Raw genomic sequence first — 23,208 nt, forward strand, 5'->3', positions numbered from 1 at the left:
GAAATACCACAAATGGATTCTCCCTCTGCAAACTCCAGTTCTTGCCCTTCTCCCTTTTCTCCTGGCTCACTAAATCCTTCTCTCTTGTCCAGAGAGGCTGTGGCCTATCCCTGATGGTGTTCCAGGTTGGACGGGGCTTGGAGCAACCTGGGCTGGTAGAAGGTGTCCCTACCCATGTCAGGGGCTGGAACTGGATGATCCTTAAATCCCTTCCAAACCAAACCAAACTTGCCTCCAAGTTTTACCTTAGGAAAACCTCACCTGTCTGGATAAGGAAAAAAAAAAAAGAAAGTCCCTCTCATACCTTTTCCTGATCTTGCTGCAGTCAAATTCCTAAGCAACACAAGGGATTTTTCCCCTAGATTTTTCCTGACATTCCTCAAGACATCCTGAAGCTTTAATTCCCACAAAGGCCCATGGATCTGTCTTTCCCACAAACATGGATCACACAATGCTCCAAGAAGAAGAGGACCCACACCTGTGGGTATTTATTAATATTTTTAATATTCCATATAAAATCTCTCCTTACTTGGTACTGCTGTTCCTTCTGTCCACTGGGATGGCTCCAGTTCCGATCTGCACCGTGGGGCAGCTGGGCAAGGGCTGGCTCTGGAATATCAGCTCCGGGGTGAGATCCACTTCTGTAGGACTCACCATCACTTTGGCTGCAGAAAGCAGAGCTGTTTTCCCCTTGTTGTAGTTCTCCAAGACCTGTTCAAAGAAAGCAGAGGGACAGCAGGGATTGACTGGAGGCTTTCAAACAGCTGGATAGGCCTCTTTCTTCCCAGAGCCTTCTGGAAGCACAGGGAGATAAAGGATTAGATGGATAAATCCTGCCACATCCCTGGATGTCACCTGGGCTCCAATTTAATAGGAGCTCCTGGAATGAACCATCACCACCCAACCTCATGTTACTCTGATGTTAAATTTGGAAACAGGAGCTTCTGGGACTGTGGGAATTCCATTCCCAGACCCTGTCACCCTCCACTCCCAATACCCTGTGCAAGACTGACCAGGAGCATCCCCTTTCCTCCTCTTCTTTAAAATAAACAGCCTGGTGTATTTAACCAGCAGCATTCCCAGGCTAAGCCTGCCTGTCCCAGTGGTTTTTGGGATGACAATTCCCTGCCTTACCTTGTTGAGCCCTTCCATGACCACGTAGGGGAGGTGTTCATGCAGCATGGCCGGGGAGATGATCACCTCGTTGAAGGCCTTGTTGTCCCCCCAGATGGCAAAGTAGGTGGGATCCTCCTGCTCACAGCAGCTGGAAAAGGGGTCCAGACAACAGGGAAAATGGGATGGAAGAGCAGGGCAGCGTTTTGGCATGTGAAAACAGCAGGATGCAGAGGGAGAAAAAGAGGAAAAATAGAGGGAGGAGCTGTTAAAATACATATTGCTCCAAAATCCTGCTTTATGGGGACATGATTATGTATGGACTAATCATCATCCAAAGAGGAAAAGGACTTTGGACAAGGGCCTGGAATAATGGGAAAAGGGGGAGTAGCCTTAAGCAGAAAGAAAGTGGGTTTAGATGGGATACTGGGAAAAAATTCTTCCCTGTGAGGGTGCAGAGGCCCTGGCACAGGTTGCTGCCCTATCCCTGGAAGTGTTCCAGGCCAGGTTGGATGGGCTTGAAGTAACCTGGAATGGTGGAAGGCATCCCTGCCCATGGCAGGGGCTGGAACTGGATGATCCTTAAGTCCCTTCCAACCCAAACCATTACAGTATTCCATGTGCTGGTTTAGATTAGATATTGAAGAAACTCTTCCCTGTGAGGGTGGTGAGACTGGAAAACTGGGTTGGATTTCCAAGGGAAGTTGTGGCTGCCCCATCCCTGGAAGTGTTCAAATCCAGGCTGGACTTGTCTTGGAACAACCTGGTCTGGTGGAAGGCATCCCTCCCCGTGATCTCCACAGTCCCTTCCAACCCAAACCGTTCCATAACTCTGCCAGCACAGCCAGAACCGCTGGCCCCGTGAGACAGCGGGGAAGAAAACCCCCTTCTCCTTGTGTCAGGGGGAGTTTTGCATCGAGGATTCCAGCAGGAACTGCAGGACTCACCAGCACTGCTCGGCAGGGTGGTTGTGCACCACGTGGATGATGCGGCCGGGGGGGTACAGGGGGGTGCTGGCACTCAGGGCGATGGTCAGGTCACTGGGATGTGTCCAGAGCCGGTTGCTCGTCACCGAGTTCTCCTCTGGCTCCTCAGGAAGCTCGGATTTGGGAATGCACTTGGTAGCCCCCACAATGATCCGCCACTGTTCCCACAAAGAGAGAGAGAGAGAGAGAGAGAGAGAGAGAGAGAGAGGAGGGAGGATTTGAGGAGAGAAAAGCAAAAAACCAGTTTTCTTTCACACAGGAGGGATTTGCCTAAGGAAGGTGTGTGAAACGCCACCAAAGGTGTCCAGGAAAAACACAGTGACACTGGGAATAAATAAGGAATGATACAAGGACAGGAAAACAGGGAAGCTGGATACAGAGATGATCCAAATTTTTCTGAAAGTTGATTTTCCTTTCCCAATTATATATCCTCTCCATCGTGTATTATCCCTAAAAATCTTTGTATTTAAAGGGTTTTTTTCCATCTTGGTGCAATGGTAAAGACTGGGGAGGGACAACTTCCCACATTTCCTATCTCCAAGACATGAGCAGACCATTTATCCTGGAACAGCATCACCCCAATGTTCTGACAAGCACAGGTGTTGGACTTCCAGTCTGTTCCCAGTTTTAAGTGGTCAGGAAAATCCACACTTGGAATACAGACTTTAAAAGAGGCTCAAACAGAAAATTCCCTGCTCAGTTATTTGGGATGTGTGATGGTGAAGTTTCAGCAAGTGAGCCAGAATGATCCCACTGAGCTCTCCAGCTCTTTCCATCATTCCTCTGGTTCCCTAAATAATGATCCTGAGGAGGCCTGGAGGAAACCCACCCTTCTTGCCACTAAAATTCCCCCCTGCTCAGAGACATCTCCAGGTGTTGGTTCTTCCCTCTTACCTTTGGTTTGGTGCTCCTTTGGAGAACATCCAGAAGCTGCCGGCGAAATCCCTCCAGCTGAGAGAGCCCGATCCTGGAAGAGAGGAAGATGTGACCATGGAAAAGAGGAAGATGTGACTCTGGACAAAAACAGGTGTGGTTATGGAAAAGAGGAAGATGTGATTCTGGAAGGGATTAAGATGTGATTCTGGAAAAGAAGAAGTGAGTCTGAAAAAGAAGAAAATTATGGATATGGAAGAAAACACCTGGGCAGGGAACAGGACAGGAAGGATATGGAGCACAGTAAACAAGGCATTGTGTTTAAAAGGACATTAAAAAGATACAACATGGAGCAGATGGATTCAGAAGTGGGCTGTGGCATCAACCAGGAGCAAGAGCCAGGAGTGAGAGGCCCAGGGAATTACAAGGACAATAACAAGGATAAGATCAGTGAACAGGGAATGAGGGAGGTGACGACAAAGATGACACAGAACAGGTGAGTTGGAAAAGTGTCCTGGAGCTGAATGACACCACTGAGCAGATGACAGGATGGACAGGATCATGGCATCCAGGTAATTTCCAGGTTGCCCGGCTTCTGTTCCAAATCCCTGCTCAGCAGAACTTATCCCAGGAGATAAGGAAGGTGAGGAATGCCAAGGCACAAGGAATGAGCTGGTTTGGAGATGAAGTGACATGGAACAGGGATTTTGGGACAAACTGGTCCAAATGAGGTGGCAGCCTATCCAGGACAGGGCCAAGATAACGCAGGAAACCAGGAAAGTGGCACATCTGATATTCCAGGTACCATAAGGGAGGATTCCAGAGGTAGGACATTCCCCCTTTTCTTTCACACAGGAGGGATTTGCCCATAAAACCCCAACAAAGGTGTCCAGGAAAAACACAGTGACACAGGGAACAATAAAAGGACAGGAAAATGAGGAAGCTGACGACAGAGATGATCCAAGTGTTTCAGACAGAAAACAGATTATTCAGGACAAAACAGCAGAGATTCATCAAGGAATTCAGACAATCCTCCACTTGCCTGGGCACCAGATCTTTGCCAAGCACCACTGCAGTCACAAACTCCTTGGAATACTCCATGGCATCCTCACTAGAAGAGAAACAGGAGCAAGAAGAAGCAAACAGTGTTTCATTCCCAATTTCCCTGGCAGGGAAACCAGGGGCACAGATCCCAATCCAAGCTCCAGGCTTTGGGGATTTGTGCCTTGTGGAAGAAAAGTCTGATCTCCACATCCTATGGCCCAATCATTCACCTGCACAAGACTCTGGATATAGCTGGGAAAGGAAATGCTTGAACTGAATGCCTCATAGTCATTTTCCCATAGTTTGGGAATGGTGGGACAGCCAAGGAAGAAGATATTTCCTGCTCCTGAGGCTACAAGGTAGGATGAAATACCCCAATATTTGGGAGAATTCAAATGGCAAATTTCTGCAGCAACCTGACTTCCAAGACAAGAAGAAAGAAATCAAGATTCCCACTCTGAGTTTCCTGGAGAAATTCCCAACCAGTCGCCATGGGCAGAGGCTGCCTCACTGACCTAGGGATGATCATGGGCATGACACAAGTCAGGAGCTACCAAGGGATCCAGGAGTGGAAGTTTGGAGCAGAAGGTTGTACAACTCTCCTGAAATATCCTGCTCTGTAGCTCTGTGGCTCGTATTCCCACCTGGGAATACTACAACAAGGAATGCCAGCATCCAGATTCAGCAGCAGGATGGTTTAAAACCCTTGGCTGCTCCCGGAATATGATGCAGGCACTACCAGGAGAAGCTTCTCATGATCCATAACTGATTGCAAGGATCCCCATGGTGTCTGTCAGGACCAGGAAGACCTTCCCTCACTTCCCAGCAATCCAATGGGATGTTTTGTTTGGGAATGACATGACCAGCAGATCTGTTCCCAATTATAATGGGAGGGATTCACAATTAATCTCTTCCTGGTTTTGCCCCACAGCCAAGGGAGGGAAACCAGAACAATCCCTGTGAGCAATTTTTGGCTGCAGAATGGCAGAAATCACATCCCAATTCCAAATTTTTGGAAAAAGAGTCTAAACAACTGGATCAGCTGCTGCAGACGCCTGCATTTGGTCAAGTATCTCCTTTATTTCCATCTATTCAGTGGGAGGGGGTAGAGGGTAAGGAAATTGCACCCATTTCCTATTAAATTTAGACACATGGATAATTCAGTTATAAACCAGAATATTTGGGATTCATTTGCCATCCTAACTTGAATACCAAACTATATCCCAGAGGAAACGCTCAGCTTCTCCAGGCTGCCTTGTCCATTTCACTGCTCCCTAGAGCCTCACAAGCAGGATCCAGTGTATCCTAACACCTACCTGAGCAGCCCACCTGGGGGGGAATAAGCAAAGCACTTCAGGGATGGATACTGGGGACGCAGCAGGAAGGACAGGATGGCAGCTGTGCCAGCTCCAAGGGAATGCCCAACCACAATCAGGCCATAGTGTTTTGTTCCTCTTCCCTGAAAAACATGGAAACAACAAGGAATCGAGGTCAGATGGGAAATGAAATTGAATTTATCCCCCAAATCTCTCCCTTTCTCCAGTTTTGGAGTCTGTTTCTATACATGGGCACTCCAGATTCCAGCTGAATGGCTCCTTGCTTGTTCTGAATCATGGAATCATCACAGAATCCTGGAATGGTTTAGGTTGGAAAGGAAGGGAGACATCATTCCAATTCCATACCCTGCCATGGGCAGGGACACCTTCCACTAGCCCAGGCTGCTCCAAGCCCCATCCAACCCACGCTGGAACACTCCCAGGGATGGGGCAGACACAGCTTTTCTGGGAAACCTGTGCCAGGGCCTCACTGGAGGCTGGAATTCATTCACTTCTTGAATTCTACGTTTGGCCTACTGGGACTTTCCTGAAAGAAAGAAGGTGGGAAGAAAAAGGGAAGGCACACCAGCTATCTGAATTATTTAGGATTTGATGGGAGCTTTTTGTCCCTCCTGATAGCATCCAAGCCCACACAGAAAGTGTCTCTAAACCTCCCTGGACACTTTTCTCTGGAATATGTGTCCTTGGCAACTGTCAGAAACAAGGTCCTGGGCTGGTGGGACCTGGGATGGCACTTATGGACCTAAGGCCAGGAAATATTCCTCCTGAGTAACAAAACAACTCCCATTTTCCTTTTCTAGGCAGAGAGGAATGAAGCTCCATCCCCAAAAGCTGGATGCTGGTTTATCTCTCCCTCCCATCCACCAAATATCCCAAGGCAGCACTTCAGCAACTATTTCCAACATATAAACCAAGGTAAGCTGCTTCCCAACATCTCCCCTGAGTCCTGTGACATCTCCCTGCCACCAGAAATGTGCCCACAGGGACAGTCACCACCGCATTCCAAAGAAAATCTCCATAAAAATGGGATTTTAGTTCCTGCTGATTTGGTTTTAATGCTCCCTGTCCTTCATTGCCACCATGTGGGACTTCCTGCCTCAGGAAATGGAAAATAATCAGGAGCTCTGCACTATTGGTGCTTCCAAAATAAAAAAGCCTTGCAGAAAGTCTGGATGGGGATTGGAGCAACCTGATCTTGTGGAATGTTCTCTGCCCATGGCAGGGGGTGGAATGGGATGAGCTTTAAGGTCCCTTCCAACCCAAACCATTCCATGAAATGAGTAACTAGCTGGAAATCCTGGAATTAAAGGAAGAGCTGAGAAATGAATACAACAAACTCAGGGACATGGAGATTCCCTTAAAACCCAGTTTTTTATGGAAATCCCATCCTCTGTCCGGAGACAACTTGTACTCACCAAATCCCGCCCAAAAGCTTGGGACAGCACCATCTCCTGCTCCAGCTTCTTCTTGATGTACTCAGCAGACAGCACCATTCCCTGTGGGAAGCAGGAACACACAGCAGGATGTAAATGGGATCTCAACATCCAGAAGGTGAGGAAGCTCTGGAATGTCCCTCAGCATGGATCAGGATGGAGGGAGAACTGATTCCCCTCTGCATTTCCGAAGTTTTGGTGCTTAAGGAGTAAAGGCAGTTCTTAATTAAGGAACACTCCAAGGGCCTATTCCTGGGCTTTTAGGGGGAAAACTACCCTAAATCCAATTAACTTAAACACAGGATTGTGGATTTGATACTTCAGGCCAAGGGACCTGGGGCAGAACAGAGAAATAGACTTGGATATTCTAAATATTGGTTGTTTTAAAGCCAAATTATCCTATTCCAGGTAAATCTGGGATGGAGTTTTCAATTTAAATCTGGGAATAAAAGTGTGAATCATTCTAATAGAGATAATGATTCAAACACCAAAGGGAAAAGTGGCAGCACAAGGAATTAGTTCCTGCCTTCTCCAGCCATCAATATTAAGGGGATTTGGCTGTCAGAGGACATTCATCCCAAATTATTAAAAGTTTTTATTCCCTAGAAGTCAAGGAGTGCTGGAAGTTGGGAAAGATCCTATCTGGATCTAAACATTCCTCGTCTCTGCTGTTTCTCAGATTCCAAATGTAACTGATGCAATTCCAAGTGCAGTTATAAACAAGCAACTGGAATTTGGTTTATGGCATAAATTCCTGATAATGCTACAGTTTAACTCAGTGGGAAGTGAACCTGAACTCCAAAAAATGGGGAGACATGGGGAAAATCTTCTCCTTGGCTGTTTTTTCCTTTAAATCCCTATCTTAAAATGGTGTGAGTACAATGGGAATGTTACTGGGGGCTCACTCTTCATCTCAGAGATAGGCAAGGATTCCTGGCTCCAAAAGCAAAGAAAAATATATGTAAATAATAATATATAAAACCTCAGTTATTCCAGAGAGCTGGATCAGGGGTTGGAGTTAAACACGGCAGGATAATGAAAGGGAAAAATCAGAGAAACATCAGGGAGAAATCAGAGGTAAATCAGAGGAAGAGCTGAGGGGGGAAAATGAGGGGGCAGAAATTTGGTGGGAAAATTGGGTGAGAAAACTAAACCAAGGATCAATAAATCAGGGATAAATCTAAATCAGGGATAACAGTGCTGACTCTCTTGCAGCAATATCACCTCATCAAGCCTCCAGAGATCAAGTTTTATTCCATCCTTATGGAATTTCTTGGGTTGTTTCAAAGAGGGGCAGAAAGGCATAAGAGAAGCCAGTGAGGAAAAAAAGCAAAGAAACATGGATTTTTCCAGGTCCTCAGTATCTGAGATGTCTTTGATCCCAATGTGGATACTGAAGAGGGGAAGCAGGACAGAGGAGACCCCACTCCAAGGAAATGAGATAAATGGCATGCTGCCACCACTAAAAAGCACCACAGTGGTTGTGCCTTGTCCCAGCTCCTCCCCAGCTTCCAGAAGAGTCTCCACTCCCAATCCTAATGAGAAGTGAGCAGCAGGCCACTGATCTAAATTCCCACCGCGAATTTGGGATTCTATTTTTAGGGAGCGTGACCCAAATCCATGGTGATGTCACTGCTGGGATGTTAGTCAGCCTTTGGGATGTGGTTTCGGTAATTATATCCTAATGGAGACAGGGATTTTAATTATTATGGAATGAGACTGTAAACTTCCATTTAGATTCACCATTGGAAAAATTCCCTAAAATTCCTGGAATCCTGGTTTGGGTTGAAAGGGACCTTAAGGATCATCCCATTGCATGGACAGGGACATGTTCCATTAGCCCAGGTTGCTCCAAGCCCTAACCTGGTCTTGTACACTTCCAGAGATGTAGCATCCATAAATTCTCTGGGAAACAAATCTAATTTCAAGTTAATAAAACTATTTGGGCTTAATTTTGCAAGTTCACATGTAAATAACCAAATGGATCAAGGATTTAGGAAAAGGGAATAGAAATATTTTGCATTGTTTTGCATCCCAAAGGCACAAAACTGGCACAATATCTCATGATATTTGAGATTTTGGGGGAAAACCCCCAGAAGGGTCCATTATGAGAGAAAAATGTTGAAAATTCTCATTACTGGGATCATGGCTGAGCTTCCAGGACTTTCCAGCAGCTCCTTGTCCTCCTGGTTGGCTCAACATCAGGAAACAAAGCTCTGTAACATCCTATTTTCACTAACTTTGTCCTGGGAGTTCAACAATTAAATCTGGATTCACCCCTTTGGCTGAGGATTATTTTTAAAATTAACTTTGTTATAAAATCAGTGGAGTTTATTGTAAAAATAGTGAAGTTGGATTCTTCTTTGAGTTATAATCCCTTTTTTTTTGGCATTCTAATCCCCAAACTTTAGTTCCAGCTCTATTTTTTTGATCCAGAATAGCTCAGAGGCCTGATAAATATTTTTTTAATTGTGACATTGGAGCTGTGGAGTGATAAAAAATTTCATGTAAACATCAAGACTTGGAATTTTAGGATGGCTGACAGACACCCCCGGGGATGGGTGGGACAGAATTAGCAGGAAAACACCCCAAATGAAACAAATCCTGGGAAAGCTCCCACGTAGCCAAGTCCTTGTTTCCAAATTAAATGTGTAAGTGAGACATTGGATTTGTTTGGATATTAAACTTGACTCCTGGACATTAAAAATGCATTTAAAATTCCATTATCTCCCTTAGTTTTCCCTTGGGAATCAACAGCACATTATTGTCTGCAGATTAATATTGATAATAATGCCAGAGAAAGTGAATATTTCTCTCCTGGCATCAATCCCAAAAAAGAAATAACACAAAGGACAAATAAAAGCTCTGTCTGGAACAAAGGGAATAAACTGATAATGTTTCATGGAAGTCGCCAGTGGAGGAATATTTTCATATAAAGATCAAAAGCAAAGCCAATTTCTGCAAGGATCTATTATTCCTGGATTTTCATTGAATCATGGAATTCTGGAGTGGTTTGGATTGGAAGGGACCTAAAAGCCCATCCCAGTCCCATGAGCAGGGACACCTTTCATGAATCCAGGATCCTCCAAGGTGTCCCAGCCTGTGGCAGGGGTTAGAACAGGATTTGTAAAGTCCCTTCCAACCCAAACTATCCCAGGATTCCATGACTCTATTTCCTAAAGCAGAGAGAAGAGGTTTGGTATTCCAGCAGGACACCACGAGGCAAGCTGGAGTTCCCAACTCATGGCTTCCAAGGACTTCCAAGCTCCACATCCCACCTTGAGCAACACCTCCTTCCCCCCAGCAGCACTTCCAGCAGCTGCTCTGTTCCTTCCAACCTCCACTCTGGATTTTCCTTGCCCAGCTTGGCACTGCAGCTTTGGAAGCTGCCAAATTCCTGATCATCTTAAAAACTCAGCACGTCGTTCCTTTGCCAGACAGGGGCAAAGGTCAGCTCTGGAATAAATGGATTTAGCCAGCCCAGAGCTGCTCACAGACACAGAGCACCCGTCTAATTTCATGGATTTCATGGAGTCCTGCCAGTATCCTTTGAGGACATTCCCATCACAGCAGAATTTTAAGCACATTCTCAGGCTTTTGATTGAAAATTCCTTAAAGGTCGTTGGAAGAAAAAGTCGTTTGAGTGGCTCCGGGAATTTCATTGTGGGTCTCCACGATGCCTTTCCGAATTTGGAATTCTCTAATTGCACGGAGTTTTTAATTACACGCCCAGTGATTTTAACTGTTCCCACTAATTATTTAACACCTCAAAGCCCTTTCTGTAACTTCTTTTTCAAGTAATTAAGACCATTTGGGGGTTTATAATTAAAAAGTGAAATAATTTTAAAAATCCATGGGGTTTTGTTTGGTTTGGAATTGTTTTCCCCACCTTGTGTCCCAGCCACGTTCCATGGTGCCCCTCAACTGGCAGGCGCTCCGCATCCCCTGTCAGATCCGTCAGGGCATCCTGGAAGAAAAGCAGTCACCTTGCTTCAGGTGAGTCAAATCCAAATCAGGATTCCAAACTGGGAAGGGCTGCAACTCTCTGGAATACCCACCAAGGAGGCCGCTGGACATCCCACTTACTTTTGGGGACAGAGTTCCCCGGATGCTGATGACCACCTTCTTCTTGTCATGGTCCACAGCCACGTAGAAAGGGGTTTCATAAACCTGGAAGAGATCAGGAGATACATTCCTGTTGGAGTATCCTTGGGGAAAAGGAGACAGAGCATATGGCAGGATTTGTGTCCAAATAACAGAATTTTTTGATGGAAATAGAAGAGAAAAAGGCTTCATTTCCCTTCTTTGTCCCAGTAGAGGGTAAATCCCGTTGGGAAGGGGGTCGTCCTTACGGCGTCGTGGCAGGAAGTGTAGACGATGTCCACGGAGGTCATGTTCTCGTCCAGGAAGTGGCGGCGGATGGCGATGGCGTTGCAGCCACAGCAATTGTCCTCCTCGATGGTGACACCGGGAGCATAGCGCGGCCGCGACGGGCACAGGCAGCAACACCTGCGGGGAAGCAGCGCGGCTTTGAGGGGAAAAGGCTGGATTTGGAGTGGCATTCCTAGAGGAAAGGGAAAGGTGGGCCCTCCAAACCTCATCCCAATGGCAGCAGCGAGTGCCAAGTGAAGGATAGAACCATGAAACAGCCTCAAAATCTGGGATCAGGTGCAGTTTTCCTTTTGAGCACCAGAGAGAGCTACAATGCAGCCAGTCCCCAAGGAATCCAAGGATTATGGGATGGGACGGCTCCTCAAAGGGTACTATCCTTGGAAGCACAGTTTTCCAGTGCCTCAACATGGAAAAGCCAACACTGACCGAGCTCCAGGTTTATTTTTAGGGAAAAAACGGGTTTAGAATCATCCCAAAATAAAAAGAGAAGCGCAGGTTGATTTTCCTTCTTTCTCTCTCACAAATAAAAGTATTCCCAAGTAATCACATTCCTCCCAGGAAGTGCCAAAAGCTCGTCCCCAAATTGAATCCAGTGACAGAATTCTGGCAGCTGGAAACAAACCCTTGCACCGGGGCAAAAATTCTGAGCTGGAAAAATCCAATTAATCTGAGGGAGCACAGCCCAAGCCAGGCAAATCTTGGAGGTCTTTTAATCAGGACCCAAATGTGAACTCCCTGATTTTTGAGCTCCAAGAAGCTCTTTTTGGACTTGGTGTTGTGCCAGGTGAGTTGTCTCTGCTGGCTGTTCCATGCTCCAGAGAGAATGGAGCAGAGGACAGGCTGGTTTACGTACTAGGAACTGGAAGGGATTCAGAAAGCCTTTGGAATATGAAGCCCAGAGAGATGGAAAGAAAAATCACGGGGAAAAAAAGGCAGAAAAGAAATTGAGCAGGGAGGAAGCACCAAGGGGATGAAATAAACGTGGGGAAAAACAAAGGGTATTTCTAAACATGGGAAAACCAGGCAGGAAAAAAGGGATGAGGGTGGGCACTCACGAGCAGGATCTGGCCAGGCGGCAGAGTCCACATGTGGGCTTCCTCATGAGGTAAATGGGCCATCCATAGGCAGCCAAGGCGAAGAGCATGTAGTAACACACCTCCCGGTACCGCTGCATCTCTTGCTGGAAGACACGGCACTCCCTGAGCCTACCATCTCTTGGAATTTCCCCCTCCATTCCCTTTTTCCACAGTTAGGCACGTGCTGAGTGCCAGCCCCCTCTCCCAGCTGCGCTGTGGTGACTGAGGAGAGCGAGGTGGGGATGCCAGGCAAGAGCCACCCCCTCCCAAAGATTCCTCTGCCTGATTTCCTGAGGAATTCTCTGGGGTATCCCACCACGCTGCCAAGGAAGCTGCTTCCTGCAGATTTGGAAACGAGCTCCCTAAATATCCCCTCTCCAGCAGGCCAAAGGATGCCTGGAGAGGGCCACAAAGCCAATGTGAAGCAGTTGCATCCTATAAAAGCTCAGTTATTCCAATGAGCTGGATCGGGGGTTGGAGTTAAACACAGCAGGATAATCAGAGGGGAAAATCAGAGAAACATCAGAGAGAAATCAGAAGGAGGAAGAGGTGAAGGGGGAAGTGGCAGGGGGATAAAAAGGGGGTGGAAATTTGGCAGGAAAATCAAAATCAGGGATAAACCAAAATCAGGGATGAATCAAAATCTGGACTAAATCAGGGATAACAGTGCTGACTCTCTTGCAGCAATATCACCTCATCAAGCCTCCAGAGATTAAGTTTTATTCCATTCTCATGGAATTTCTTGGATTATTTCAAAGAGGGGCAGAAAGGCATAAGAGAAGCCAGTGAGGAAAAGAAAACAAGGATCACAGGTGGGTTTGGAGTATTCCACATCCCAGGACTTACCGCATTCTTCAGATCCAGGTATTTGGTGTTCCTGGTCACTGGCATTCCAGACAGGAAAGCTAAAATGTCATTGTTTGCCTGGAAGCCACAAATACACAGAAAAATTCCTCTGTGTGACAGCAAGACAAAAATCCACTCTCAAATATCCCAACCAGGCCCCTCAAATACTTCCAATGGTTTTATTCCTGCCTGATTTGAATCCCAACTCAAGGGGGAAAAAAACATTAAAATAAATCAATTTCCTACTGGGCTGACAATGCACAAACCTCATCAGCAGCTCAGAAGACTGGGAATTTTTCCTGACTCCCAAATCAAGGGAAAAACTCCAATAAAATAAATCCATTTCCTACTGTCTTGACAACCTGCAAACCTCAATAGCGGCTTGGAAATTCAGGAATTTTGGAAATTTTATTAATTTTCCCCCTGCAGATTGCTGGAGTCTTCTCCATATCTTTGTACAGTGGGAGTAATCTTCCCATTAATTTCCAAGTACCTACAACCCCCTTGGAGGTGTTTTGGCATCAAGACAACTTCCTGTGTCACCTGCCTGGAGAGGATCAATCCAGATTCCAACTTCCCTCAGCACCAGCTGAACCCTTTGACAGGGAAAAAACTCATGGAAAGCTGCTGAAGTTGCCATGATTTTTCTTTCCCACCTCAGCGAGCGAGAACAGCCCGGAGATGAGGTGGGCAGAGCCCTGCAGCTGTTTCCCAGGGAATCCCAGAGCAGCTGGGATTGCAGGCATTGCCAGGTTTGCCCACCTCGTCCAGCACGGCGTTGCGCTTGGCGCGCTGCCGCTGCCGCAGCAGAACCAGCCCCGCGATGATGTCGGAGGGCACAATGTCCAGGTCCCGGAAAAATTCCGCAAAAAGGTAGGCGATCTCCGAGTAGGCATCCTGCAAAAGCCAGGGAGAGAGGGCTTGGAGAAGGAGGAGGAGGAGGAGGAGGATGAGGAGTTTGGGTGTGGGAAGCCTCAAAACAGGACACAAAGTGAGAACTGGACTCGTTTCTGGAGCTCAGCCTCCAAAACAGGCACAAGATTCCTGCAGGGAATGCCAGATCTGGACTAATCACATGATTATTGTGTCTTGTTTGTTTTCCACAGTCCCACTCAGGGGCTGGATTTGTGCCGTGTGTGGGCACCTCAACATCCAAACAGCTCACAGAGGACACAGGGAGAGAAAGGGAATGGTTTTGGCTCTCTCTATTCAACCAAATAGAGAAAATGGAATGAAAACCAAGCAAATCCCAATCCAGTGCTACCTCAGAGTCATCTTTTCTCCTGTAAAGCAGAATAAAGGCCATTCCATGAGGAAAAAACACTAGTTTTGTCCTATTTAAGAGTCTCTTCAACTCTAACTTTGCCCTGGGATCCTTTTTCCCATATTTATCCCAGACCTGAGATCCTGTTGTCCAAACTTAACCCAAACCTGGGAACCTTTCCCCATATTTATCCCAGACCTGAGATCCTTTTGCCCATATTGCCAGGCTTTTCCAGGTTTATTTTGAATGACACCCAAGCAAAAAGGCATGAAAAGTAAAATCTGAGACACTGAATGCAGAATTCCCAGGAATGAAGGTGACCAAACCCAAAAAAGGAGGGAGAGAAATGGAAGTGACCTGACAGGGTCAAGCAAAGTCCTGAAGCAGAGGGACAAAGGCATTTTGAAGAGAAATGTCCTTTTTCCACTTTTTGCTCTGTGCTACAGGGAAAAAAAAACAACCCCAAGACCTTACAGGAGAATATTTTGGGAAGCTGGAGAGGGGCTGGAATGTGGGCCAGTGCTGACCTGTCATTACTCCAGCCTAAAGACAAGGATGATCCAGAGGCTGGAGCAACAAAACGTGGAGCTGTACCCACCAATGATCCATATTTGACTCCTGCTATCCAAAACTTTTCCTACAAGGATGATCACAGCCTTACCTGAACCTTTACCCTGTGTTTTCATAGTATGCTTCATCCAGCATCAAAACCCACAAGACTGGAGTGTTGTGGAAACCCTGAGCACTCCAGGACGGGATTTCTCCTCTCCGTTCTTTGACCATCAAGACAGTAAATCCCTTCTCTTCCCTGCAGGAATGACCTACATCCTTTTATCCCTGCCAAACTCCTGGCATGTGGGATGACTTTCTGTCATTTTTCACTTCCCCACAAAAGCCAGTTAAATCCCCATTAAGAACTGGGGCTCCAGGTGCCAACTCTCTGTGCCAGCAGTGCCTTTGGAAAGCCAACGGCATTCCAACTGCAGTATCCTTGAAATCCTGACCTCATCAATCCTAGCATGGCTCCTGTGAGCTCACAAGAAATGCCAAGAGCCTCCAAAGGAAATAGGACAAACACCCATTAATCCAAAGTGGCAGCTACAGCCCTGGATGCTGTGACAAAAAAAGGCCCTGATGGAAGTTCAGTGCATATTTTCCGCTCCAAAGGAACAGCTTTCTGTGGGAACACCTGACATTATTCCTGTTTGTCCACCTGGAGTGCTCTGCTACAAACCCTGAAGGCTCTGAGGCTTCAGACTTCACCCCAGATCCCTTCCCCAAAGCCATGTCCATCCCATAAAACACTTTTCTAGCCCAGAGGACAATAATCTTCTGCTGATACATTTTTTTTTTTTCCATGGGGTCTGGGATGGGCAGCAATGGATTCATTTCTGATCCATTACGTGCTCATTCATTCCACACGCTGCCATGCCAGGACACAACGTCAGGGCTTGTTCCTGCAGAGAAAAGAGGCTGGAAATTGCTCAAAAGCTGGATGTAAAGTGGAAATTCAACAGCACGAGGAATGTGAGGCATTTGGAATCCACTTTTATTCCAAGCTTAACAAAAAAGAGAAACAGTCACTGCAAAATGGAAAGTTTGTTAAAAAGAACTCGAAATATTTGGAATACTCTGCAATCCTGAATAAAATGGGAGTTGTTCAGGGCATTCAGGTGCCTGTCAGGGCTCCCTCTCCCAGGATGCAGCATCCATGCTGTGCCTCAGGACAGGAGTCTCCAGCACTCTGGCAAGGTGACCTGGATGTGCTCTCAGGGAGAAGGGAAGAGCCTCTGCTCTGGAGCACCAAGGAAAAGCTGCTGTGGGAGCTGCCAGAGCACAAAGCTCCCTTGGTCTCAGTTTTCCAGATGGATTTCCAGATGGATTTCCCAAGCAGATAAGCTGGGAGCTGGCAGGCCTGAGCTTGAACTTCCCAGAAGGACATTCCCAAGGAACATGGTGGCATTTCAGCCAGGGAAAGGAATCCTGGGAGGGGCAGCATTCTGAGACACAGTGCTGGACTTCTGCACAAGGGCTGTGACAATTCCTGAAGCCTTCCATACTCTGGAAGCTGCACCTGTGGACAATTCCACAGCACTCCCTAAGAGAAGCTGCTAATCCAATCCATCACCTGGGAAGAACAAACGTTCACCTGACTCTCCTTTATTTTTCCACTTTCCCTTTGGAGCTTTCAATCCCAGTCTCATTTCTCTTCCTCTCCACGTTCACATCCCTTCCAATGTGCTCCTTTTCCTGCTGCATCCTTTTGGAGCATGAACTCTGGGCTATATTTAGTGAGGACACGGCGGCTGTGGTCGGTCCCTTGGTGTTTTCCCTGTCATTTTCCATGCCCTTCTAACTGGAGTTAAACGTCTGGGCGGATTTTTTGGCCACTGCTGGTTTTGTTGGAATGTCCTTGATAAATCCCAGCTTTTTCCCTGAGAGGTTGTAACTAATTCAGAGCTCAGTGTCTGCAAGTACACAAATCTCCTGATTTTTATGACTTTCTCCTCCCTTTGGGAACAATTCCCTGGTTCTGCTGGCTCCTTCAGGAGTCCTCAAATCCTCAGAAATTTTAACTAACTTAGTTAAATCAAAAGCAATTTTTCAGCACCAAAGTTTGACTTGCCTCTCCAGCAGATCCTCAGGAATGCTGGTGAATTCCACCCTCAGGCACAAACCTGCTCCTAGTGATTCTAAGGAGAATGGAATAACTTTGGGGAAGGAGTTTGAAAGCCTTTACCCTTCCCTGCCAGAGAACAGCAAGGGAAAATCCCAATGGCAGCACACAAAAATTCCCAGTGACCTTCACGTGGATCTATGGATTGGACAGTTTTTGACTGTCAGGAGATCCGGAAGGATTTTGGTGATTCTTCCAGGTTTTTGTTTTCCCATTTCCAAATCCTCCTCCTTAAGGGTGTGAGACTGATGTAAACAACAGGAGAAAGTGCTCAGTAAGGGGCTGATAAAGGGAAACAGGAGCTGCCCAGGAAGTGCTGCCAAATGTGACCCTAACCTGAGGGAAAACAGGGATTCCTCCCATTGATATTTTGATTCCCAACAGGAGAGTTTTGGTACCCACCGACTGGGAGTCCTTTGTCCGTGTGCAGCAAAGGAACACCTTGAGCCTGCGTGTCCAGCTGCTGGCTTGTCCCTCTTCCAGGCGGTGTCTGGGAATAAAGGGGAGAGTGGGAATGTGAGGAGAGGCAGAACATGGTGTAGGATCCAATGTGGAGTGGCACAGCCTGTGCTGTCCCTGGAAAAATGGGGTAAGGTTCCCCCAATTCTCCTTTTCCTCAGGTTGAGCCCCCTGAGCTCCCTCAGCCACCCCTGGTGCTCCAGCTCCTGCCTCAGCTCCGTTCCCTTCCCTGGATATGCTCCAGAGAAGTGTGAATCCACAGGATCAAGCACTGTGTTTGGATACCTGGTATCCTGCCTGATTAGGATGCATGGAATGAAGTTCCCATTGCAATTTGGCAGCTGCTCCATGTGCCAGGATGTGCAACCACTCAGGAGGAAAAAGTTACCTCAGGGTGAGGGAGTGGGAATGGCACAAGAGACCCTGAGCATTTCAGACATGCAATTTTTCCCAATCACAAAATCAAGGAATGCTGTGGGTTGGAAGGGATTTTTAGGATCACTGTGTTCCACCCCCTGCCATAGAAGTAGGGACTGACTCCATGCCAGAGTGCCAAGCTCCCTGAAGTCCACAGCTCCTCTTCCAGGTCAGAGCAATCCAAAATAAAACATCATTCCATTTTCTGGCAGGGTATCCCATCAGGATAAGCCCAAGCCCAGAAAGTGGTTTGCACCTGGAAGGAAAAGATGCTGGCAAAGGAATATTTGCTTGAAATGGAAGGAGCAGATTCCCACAGGGATCCATCAGCTCCTGCCTGAGTATCTGAAAACAGCTCTCCATAACCTTTCAGAAGAGGAATGGGAATATGAGTGGCAGCAGGGCTTTGCTCCCCCAGATTCCAAAGAACTCCAGAATTTCCCTGGTTGTGTTCAACAACCAAGTGTACTCTGAGCTGTTTTCCCTCCATCTTTTCCCAAATTCTTTCTTCCTAACTTCCAAACATTCAGAAGCTCCAAAGCTCCATGGAAAAGCCTTGGCACAGCAAGCCAAGCCTTTTATTGGGTTGTTTCTTTTTCCCAGCCCACACACACCACGATGCCACTGGGAAAGGAAAACCACCGTGGGACACAATCCAGCCAGGCAGAGAACTTCCTCATCTATTCCTTGGAAAGGATTTCTTTCAGCAAGAGGGAGAAGTTGGGAATGTATCCTTTGGAAACAATTGTTTGAGCAGTGAACAGTCACATTTGATGTTTGTTTTTCACATCATAGCCCACAGCGTTTGCTTGTTAACAGCTGTTAACATTCCCTTTCCAGAGGGAAAATCCATGAAGAGCAGGAACAAGCTCTCCATAAATACTGCAGGCCTGGAGGGAAAAACCCAGCCACGGGAGAAAGGCCTTCACTCAGCTTTCTGGGATCTCAAAATTCCCCACAGAGGAGAGAATTTTGGGGTTGGTTTGAATTTACTTGTGCAAGCTGTGGAGCTTGGATTTGCTTTGGAAAAATCATCACAGAATTCTGGAATGGTTTGGGATGGAAAGGACCACAAAGCTCATCCAGTTTCAGCCCCTGCCATGGGCAGGGACAGCTCCCACTGTCCTAGATTGCTCCAAGCCCCATCCAGCCTTGGACATTTCCAGGGATGGAGGAACCACAGCTGCTCTGGGAAAACCATTCCAGTGCCTCACCACTCTCACAGGAAAGAATTTTTTCCTTGGATGCAGTACTACATCCACAGTATCATCCTTCTTATCTTCCTGGGAATGTCCTGATTCCAAGCAGCAATCACCATGCTAGGCACTAATTCCAAATATTTCAGGCCACTGTAACACATTGGAAAGGTCCGGAGGAATATCTGGCATTCCACAAAAAAAACCCAGGCTCCTTCTCACAGAACCTGATGCACTATCCTTAGAAAAGCCCAGTTTCCCCTCTAAAGGAACATCATTCCAAGTCATTGGAATACAGAAAAATACACAAACCCAATGAAAAATGGGATATTTATGGAGTGGTTTTTGAAAGCCTCATTTTTTATCCCTTGGATCCCGATGCCCGCCAAAGCCACATTCCTCAAGGACAGTCACAAATCAAAGGAAACAAAGCCTGTTTGTGTTGTCCCCTACTGGAAAAAATCCTTCAGAAAAAGCTTTGCTTGGTGAAAAAAAAAGCTTTTTCTCTCCCCATCTGGGGAGCTCCAAGATGGAATCAACTCTTAATTAAAAGATTCAACTGCCAACACAAATGGAATTGTTCCTTGGCCAAGACTAAACAGGAGAAACCTCAGGGCAAAAGGTTGGATTTTGGAGAGGAAAAAAAAGGAAGAAAGGGGATTTGGAAGGAGATGCTGCCTCGAAGTAAGGAAAATTTAAGCACACGCTCACTGTTTCCACGGAAAACGCTGCTATGGGATACAGACAAACAGGTTGTTGTGGTCAGCAGGGTCCATGAGGATCCACAAATCCAGTAATTAAGGCAGAATCCAGTTGGATTCTGCATGGCTTTGCCTCCTTTGGATACAGGTGCTCACACACAGCACCTGACAGGGAGCTGCATCCTCCCAAAATCCCCTTCAGCGGAGCAGAATGGTCCCTGCAGCAAGGCAAGGAGAAGGGCAAGATCCCAAAAAAGCAGGACACCCTTCCAGAAACCTTGCCCTGGGAAGCTGTAGTTGCCCCATCCCTGGAAGTGCTCCAGGACAGCTTGGACAGAGCTTGGAACAACCTGGTGAATGGAAGGTGTCCCTGCCCATGGCTTAAAGGGCTTTAAGATCCCTTCCAGCCCAAACCATCCTGGAATTCCCTGGCTTGAGGAGGATTTTGGGTGCCTGTAGCCGTAAGAACACAGCACTGGTAATGCTGAAACCCTTCATTGGTTCTTTCCTTAAATCTTTGTGTCCTTGGACAGAAGGGAAATTCAGTCTGCTGTGAAGACAGGCTGGGAGAGCTGGGAATGTTGAGCCTGGACAAGAGAGGGCTCCGGAGAGATCTTAAAGTGCCTAAAGTGGATCCAAAAGAGCTGGAGAGGGACTTTGGACAAGGGGCTAGAGGGACAGGACAATGGGAAATGGCTTCCCACTGACAGAAAGGGCAGGGACAGATGGGAAATTGGGAAGTGATGCTTCCCTGTAAGGGTGGTGAGTCCCTGGAACAGATTTCCCAGAGAAGCTGTGGATGCCCCATCCTTGGAAGCACCCAAGGCCGGGCTGGAGCTACCTTTTCTAGTGGAAAGCATCCCTGCACATGACAGGGGGTTGGAATTCAATGATCTTTAAGGTCCCTTGCACCCAAGGCACCCTGGAATTCTGGGATCCCACGGAATGCTGCCTCACCTGAGGTTGTAGGTCCTTAGGTTGCGCTGCCGGCGCTTGGTGGCGCGGAGCTTGACGAAGGTGCGTCCCGTGGGATCGAAGACACACAGCACAGTGATGCACACACTCAGGATCACCACCCAGTTGCACACCACCATTCCTGAAAAAAAAAAAAACCAAACCAGGAGTCACGTGCTCTCCAGCCCTTACTTCCCACCCCAAAAGGAAATCCTCTGGAAAGGCTTTTAAGCCACAGCTGGATGAGTCTTCCGGCTGTTTTATGGGGCCATTAAATGCTCCCTGAGTATCCGGGACTGCACCATTAACATCATCCCCACCAGGAGACTGGGAAAGGCTTCCAGGAAAACAGTAAAACCATTCTGAAGGGCAAAAGCGGAATTTACAGACTGCCCTTCCCTGGGAACACAGATCCCTGCCTGAGCGCCGGCAGCATAGGCGGATGAATGGAACGACTGTTCCGAGCAATAAACAGGAAAACAAGCCCCACATTGACAGCTCCCAGCCACTTCCCAGAGTCAATCGGCACAGGGCAATGAAGAATGCCCGCCAATCCTTCGGAATGCTCCCAGGCCACATTCCCGCTCCGTACCCAGGGTGACACTCTTGGCTGTGATGTCGTTGCAGGAGGTGTAGTACTGTGTCAGCCACACGATGCCCACGATGGCGTACACGAACTCAATCACCAGGATCGCTGGAAAAAATGGGAACAGCATGGATGACAGCAGCCTTTTCCCTAAGGATGAGCTCCTCTCCCCATTTTCTCACAAGGAATAGGTATAAAAATGCTTTGGAAAGGCATGTGTAAGGAGATGAGCCTAAAGTGTGACATGTTCCAAACAGCTCCGAAAAAATGGGATCGTGGAGGGGTCAGCGCCCTTGGTTGTGTCACAGGTATGAATCAGAGATCCAGACCTTCCTCCCACGCTGCTGGAAAGACTCCCTGAGGCAGCAGGAATGACAGGACCCAAACCTTAACTACCTCAGACAGCTGGCCTGACTCACGGATCCAAAATATGTGAGTGTGTGGATCCAGGATTAATCCTGCTCACTATGCTTAGCAAACATTCTCAGCACCTTTGCAGCCCTTCCCATAACAGTTCCAAGGAGACAGTGCCTAAGGAGCTCCTCAGTTTTGCATCTGACTGACAGCAAACTAGAAACTGGGGATTAACAGTGCTTCCCTGGAACAAGAAAGCTGGGAACCTGCTCTGAAGTGCCCATCCTCCCACCTTCTCCCCAGAATTCCAAAGAACATGTGGGCAATCAGGTGTGGAGAAGGTGAATACCTTGCTTGGGATTGCCTAAGTTTTGGTGGAGCTGAGCCTAAATCCAGCCTGGCTTATCCCACTCACCCTCCTTATCTCCTGCTGGCATGGAATCTTTCCATAAGTGGCATTGCTACAGACCTGGAAAGACCAGTTCCAGGAGACAGAGCTTTCCTGGGCAAGGAATCAGGGCTGGGACTGGTTCCTGATGAACCCAATTTATGCCTGAGTTAGGTTTTGCTTCCCTTGGCTCCTCTCCCCTTTGCCTGCTGCAGGACAGGAGCAGCAGGAGCAGGGATGAGACATTCCCAGGTTCACATTAGAGTTAATTCCCTAAATTCCTCTGCATTAAACAGCACATGCTTAAATTGGGATAGTCACATGGACCTTGCCCACACACTGGTCACGCTCCCACTTCCATCAGCACAACTGATCAACCACCAGGAGCAAAATACCCAGGAAAAAGGGAATACAAGACCCAAAATCCAGAGGAAATCCCAGTCCTGAGCACATAGAGAGTTTAAGGAAGAAGAAGGGATGTTTTGGGGGGCAGGAAAACCTTTCTTTTGATTCTCCCTACCTCCTCTGCCCCACTTAGTCCGGTTTTAACAAACTGCTTCCCCAGGGAGACTGGCTGGGAAGCTGGAGAGGGAGATTTGTTTGCTATTTGCATTAATGACTTGCACTGAGCATTCCAAGTCTTCCAGACTGAGCTTTCAAGCAAGGTTATCCTTATTTTAGTGGATTCTGCAGGAAAACAACCCGGCAAAAAGCAGGGATGCAAATGGATGATTTGTTTGGAATGGATTTGGCTCTGCATCCCCAAAGCTTTTTCTCTTAAAACCTTTCATTTGGCACAGAAAAATCTGATTAAATTTCTGTACCTGGAAGGCAACAGAATCCAGGGAAAACAAGCTAAAAGGGAATGAGGGATCAAGGAATAATTCTCTTCCCTGCTCTAGTTTTTGGAGAGGGAGCAAGACAGGAATTGTTTATAGGAAGAAAAAGGGAGTGAGCAGGTGGAAAACCTCTTTTCCTCCCAGTGCCTGGAGGGATGGATCAGGTGAGTCAAGAGGCAACACCTGGGGGTCAGAACCTTTGGATTTATGCCTCTATCCTTGGAAAACATAGTGGGGGGAAAGAGAGACAGAAGGGGAGCAGATTCCACGAGA

The 23,208-nt window shown here is 47.2% G+C and overlaps 1 protein-coding gene across 7 annotated transcripts in view; it reads right to left on the bottom strand.

Moving 5' to 3' along the window:
• The window catches only part of DAGLA (diacylglycerol lipase alpha), a 56,697-nt gene that overhangs the window by 7,392 nt on the left and 26,097 nt on the right, over positions 1-23,208 (bottom strand). For all 7 annotated transcript variants that reach the window (XR_011679346.1, XM_071428191.1, XM_071428194.1 and 4 more), the window contains 16 exons: positions 21,361-21,462; positions 20,772-20,910; positions 17,444-17,531; positions 13,863-13,997; positions 13,101-13,178; positions 12,234-12,358; positions 11,139-11,295; positions 10,873-10,956; positions 10,676-10,753; positions 6,769-6,849; positions 5,333-5,475; positions 4,015-4,083; positions 2,994-3,066; positions 2,061-2,257; positions 1,135-1,264; positions 530-711 (listed from right to left, as the gene is read on the bottom strand). Coding sequence is in view for 6 of the 7 variants with exons in the window: in XM_071428191.1 (XP_071284292.1) it covers positions 530-711; positions 1,135-1,264; positions 2,061-2,257; positions 2,994-3,066; positions 4,015-4,083; positions 5,333-5,475; positions 6,769-6,849; positions 10,676-10,753; positions 10,873-10,956; positions 11,139-11,295; positions 12,234-12,358; positions 13,101-13,178; positions 13,863-13,997; positions 17,444-17,531; positions 20,772-20,910; positions 21,361-21,462 (1,861 nt within the window). In the remaining variant the exon portion in view is untranslated. The remainder of the gene's footprint in view (positions 1-529; positions 712-1,134; positions 1,265-2,060; positions 2,258-2,993; positions 3,067-4,014; positions 4,084-5,332; positions 5,476-6,768; positions 6,850-10,675; positions 10,754-10,872; positions 10,957-11,138; positions 11,296-12,233; positions 12,359-13,100; positions 13,179-13,862; positions 13,998-17,443; positions 17,532-20,771; positions 20,911-21,360; positions 21,463-23,208) is intronic.

The sequence above is a fragment of the Agelaius tricolor genome, unplaced genomic scaffold (assembly GCF_023055355.1).
Source record: "Agelaius tricolor isolate 1412-34295 unplaced genomic scaffold, bAgeTri1.0.p SCAF_5, whole genome shotgun sequence".
NCBI lineage: Eukaryota > Metazoa > Chordata > Aves > Passeriformes > Icteridae > Agelaius > Agelaius tricolor.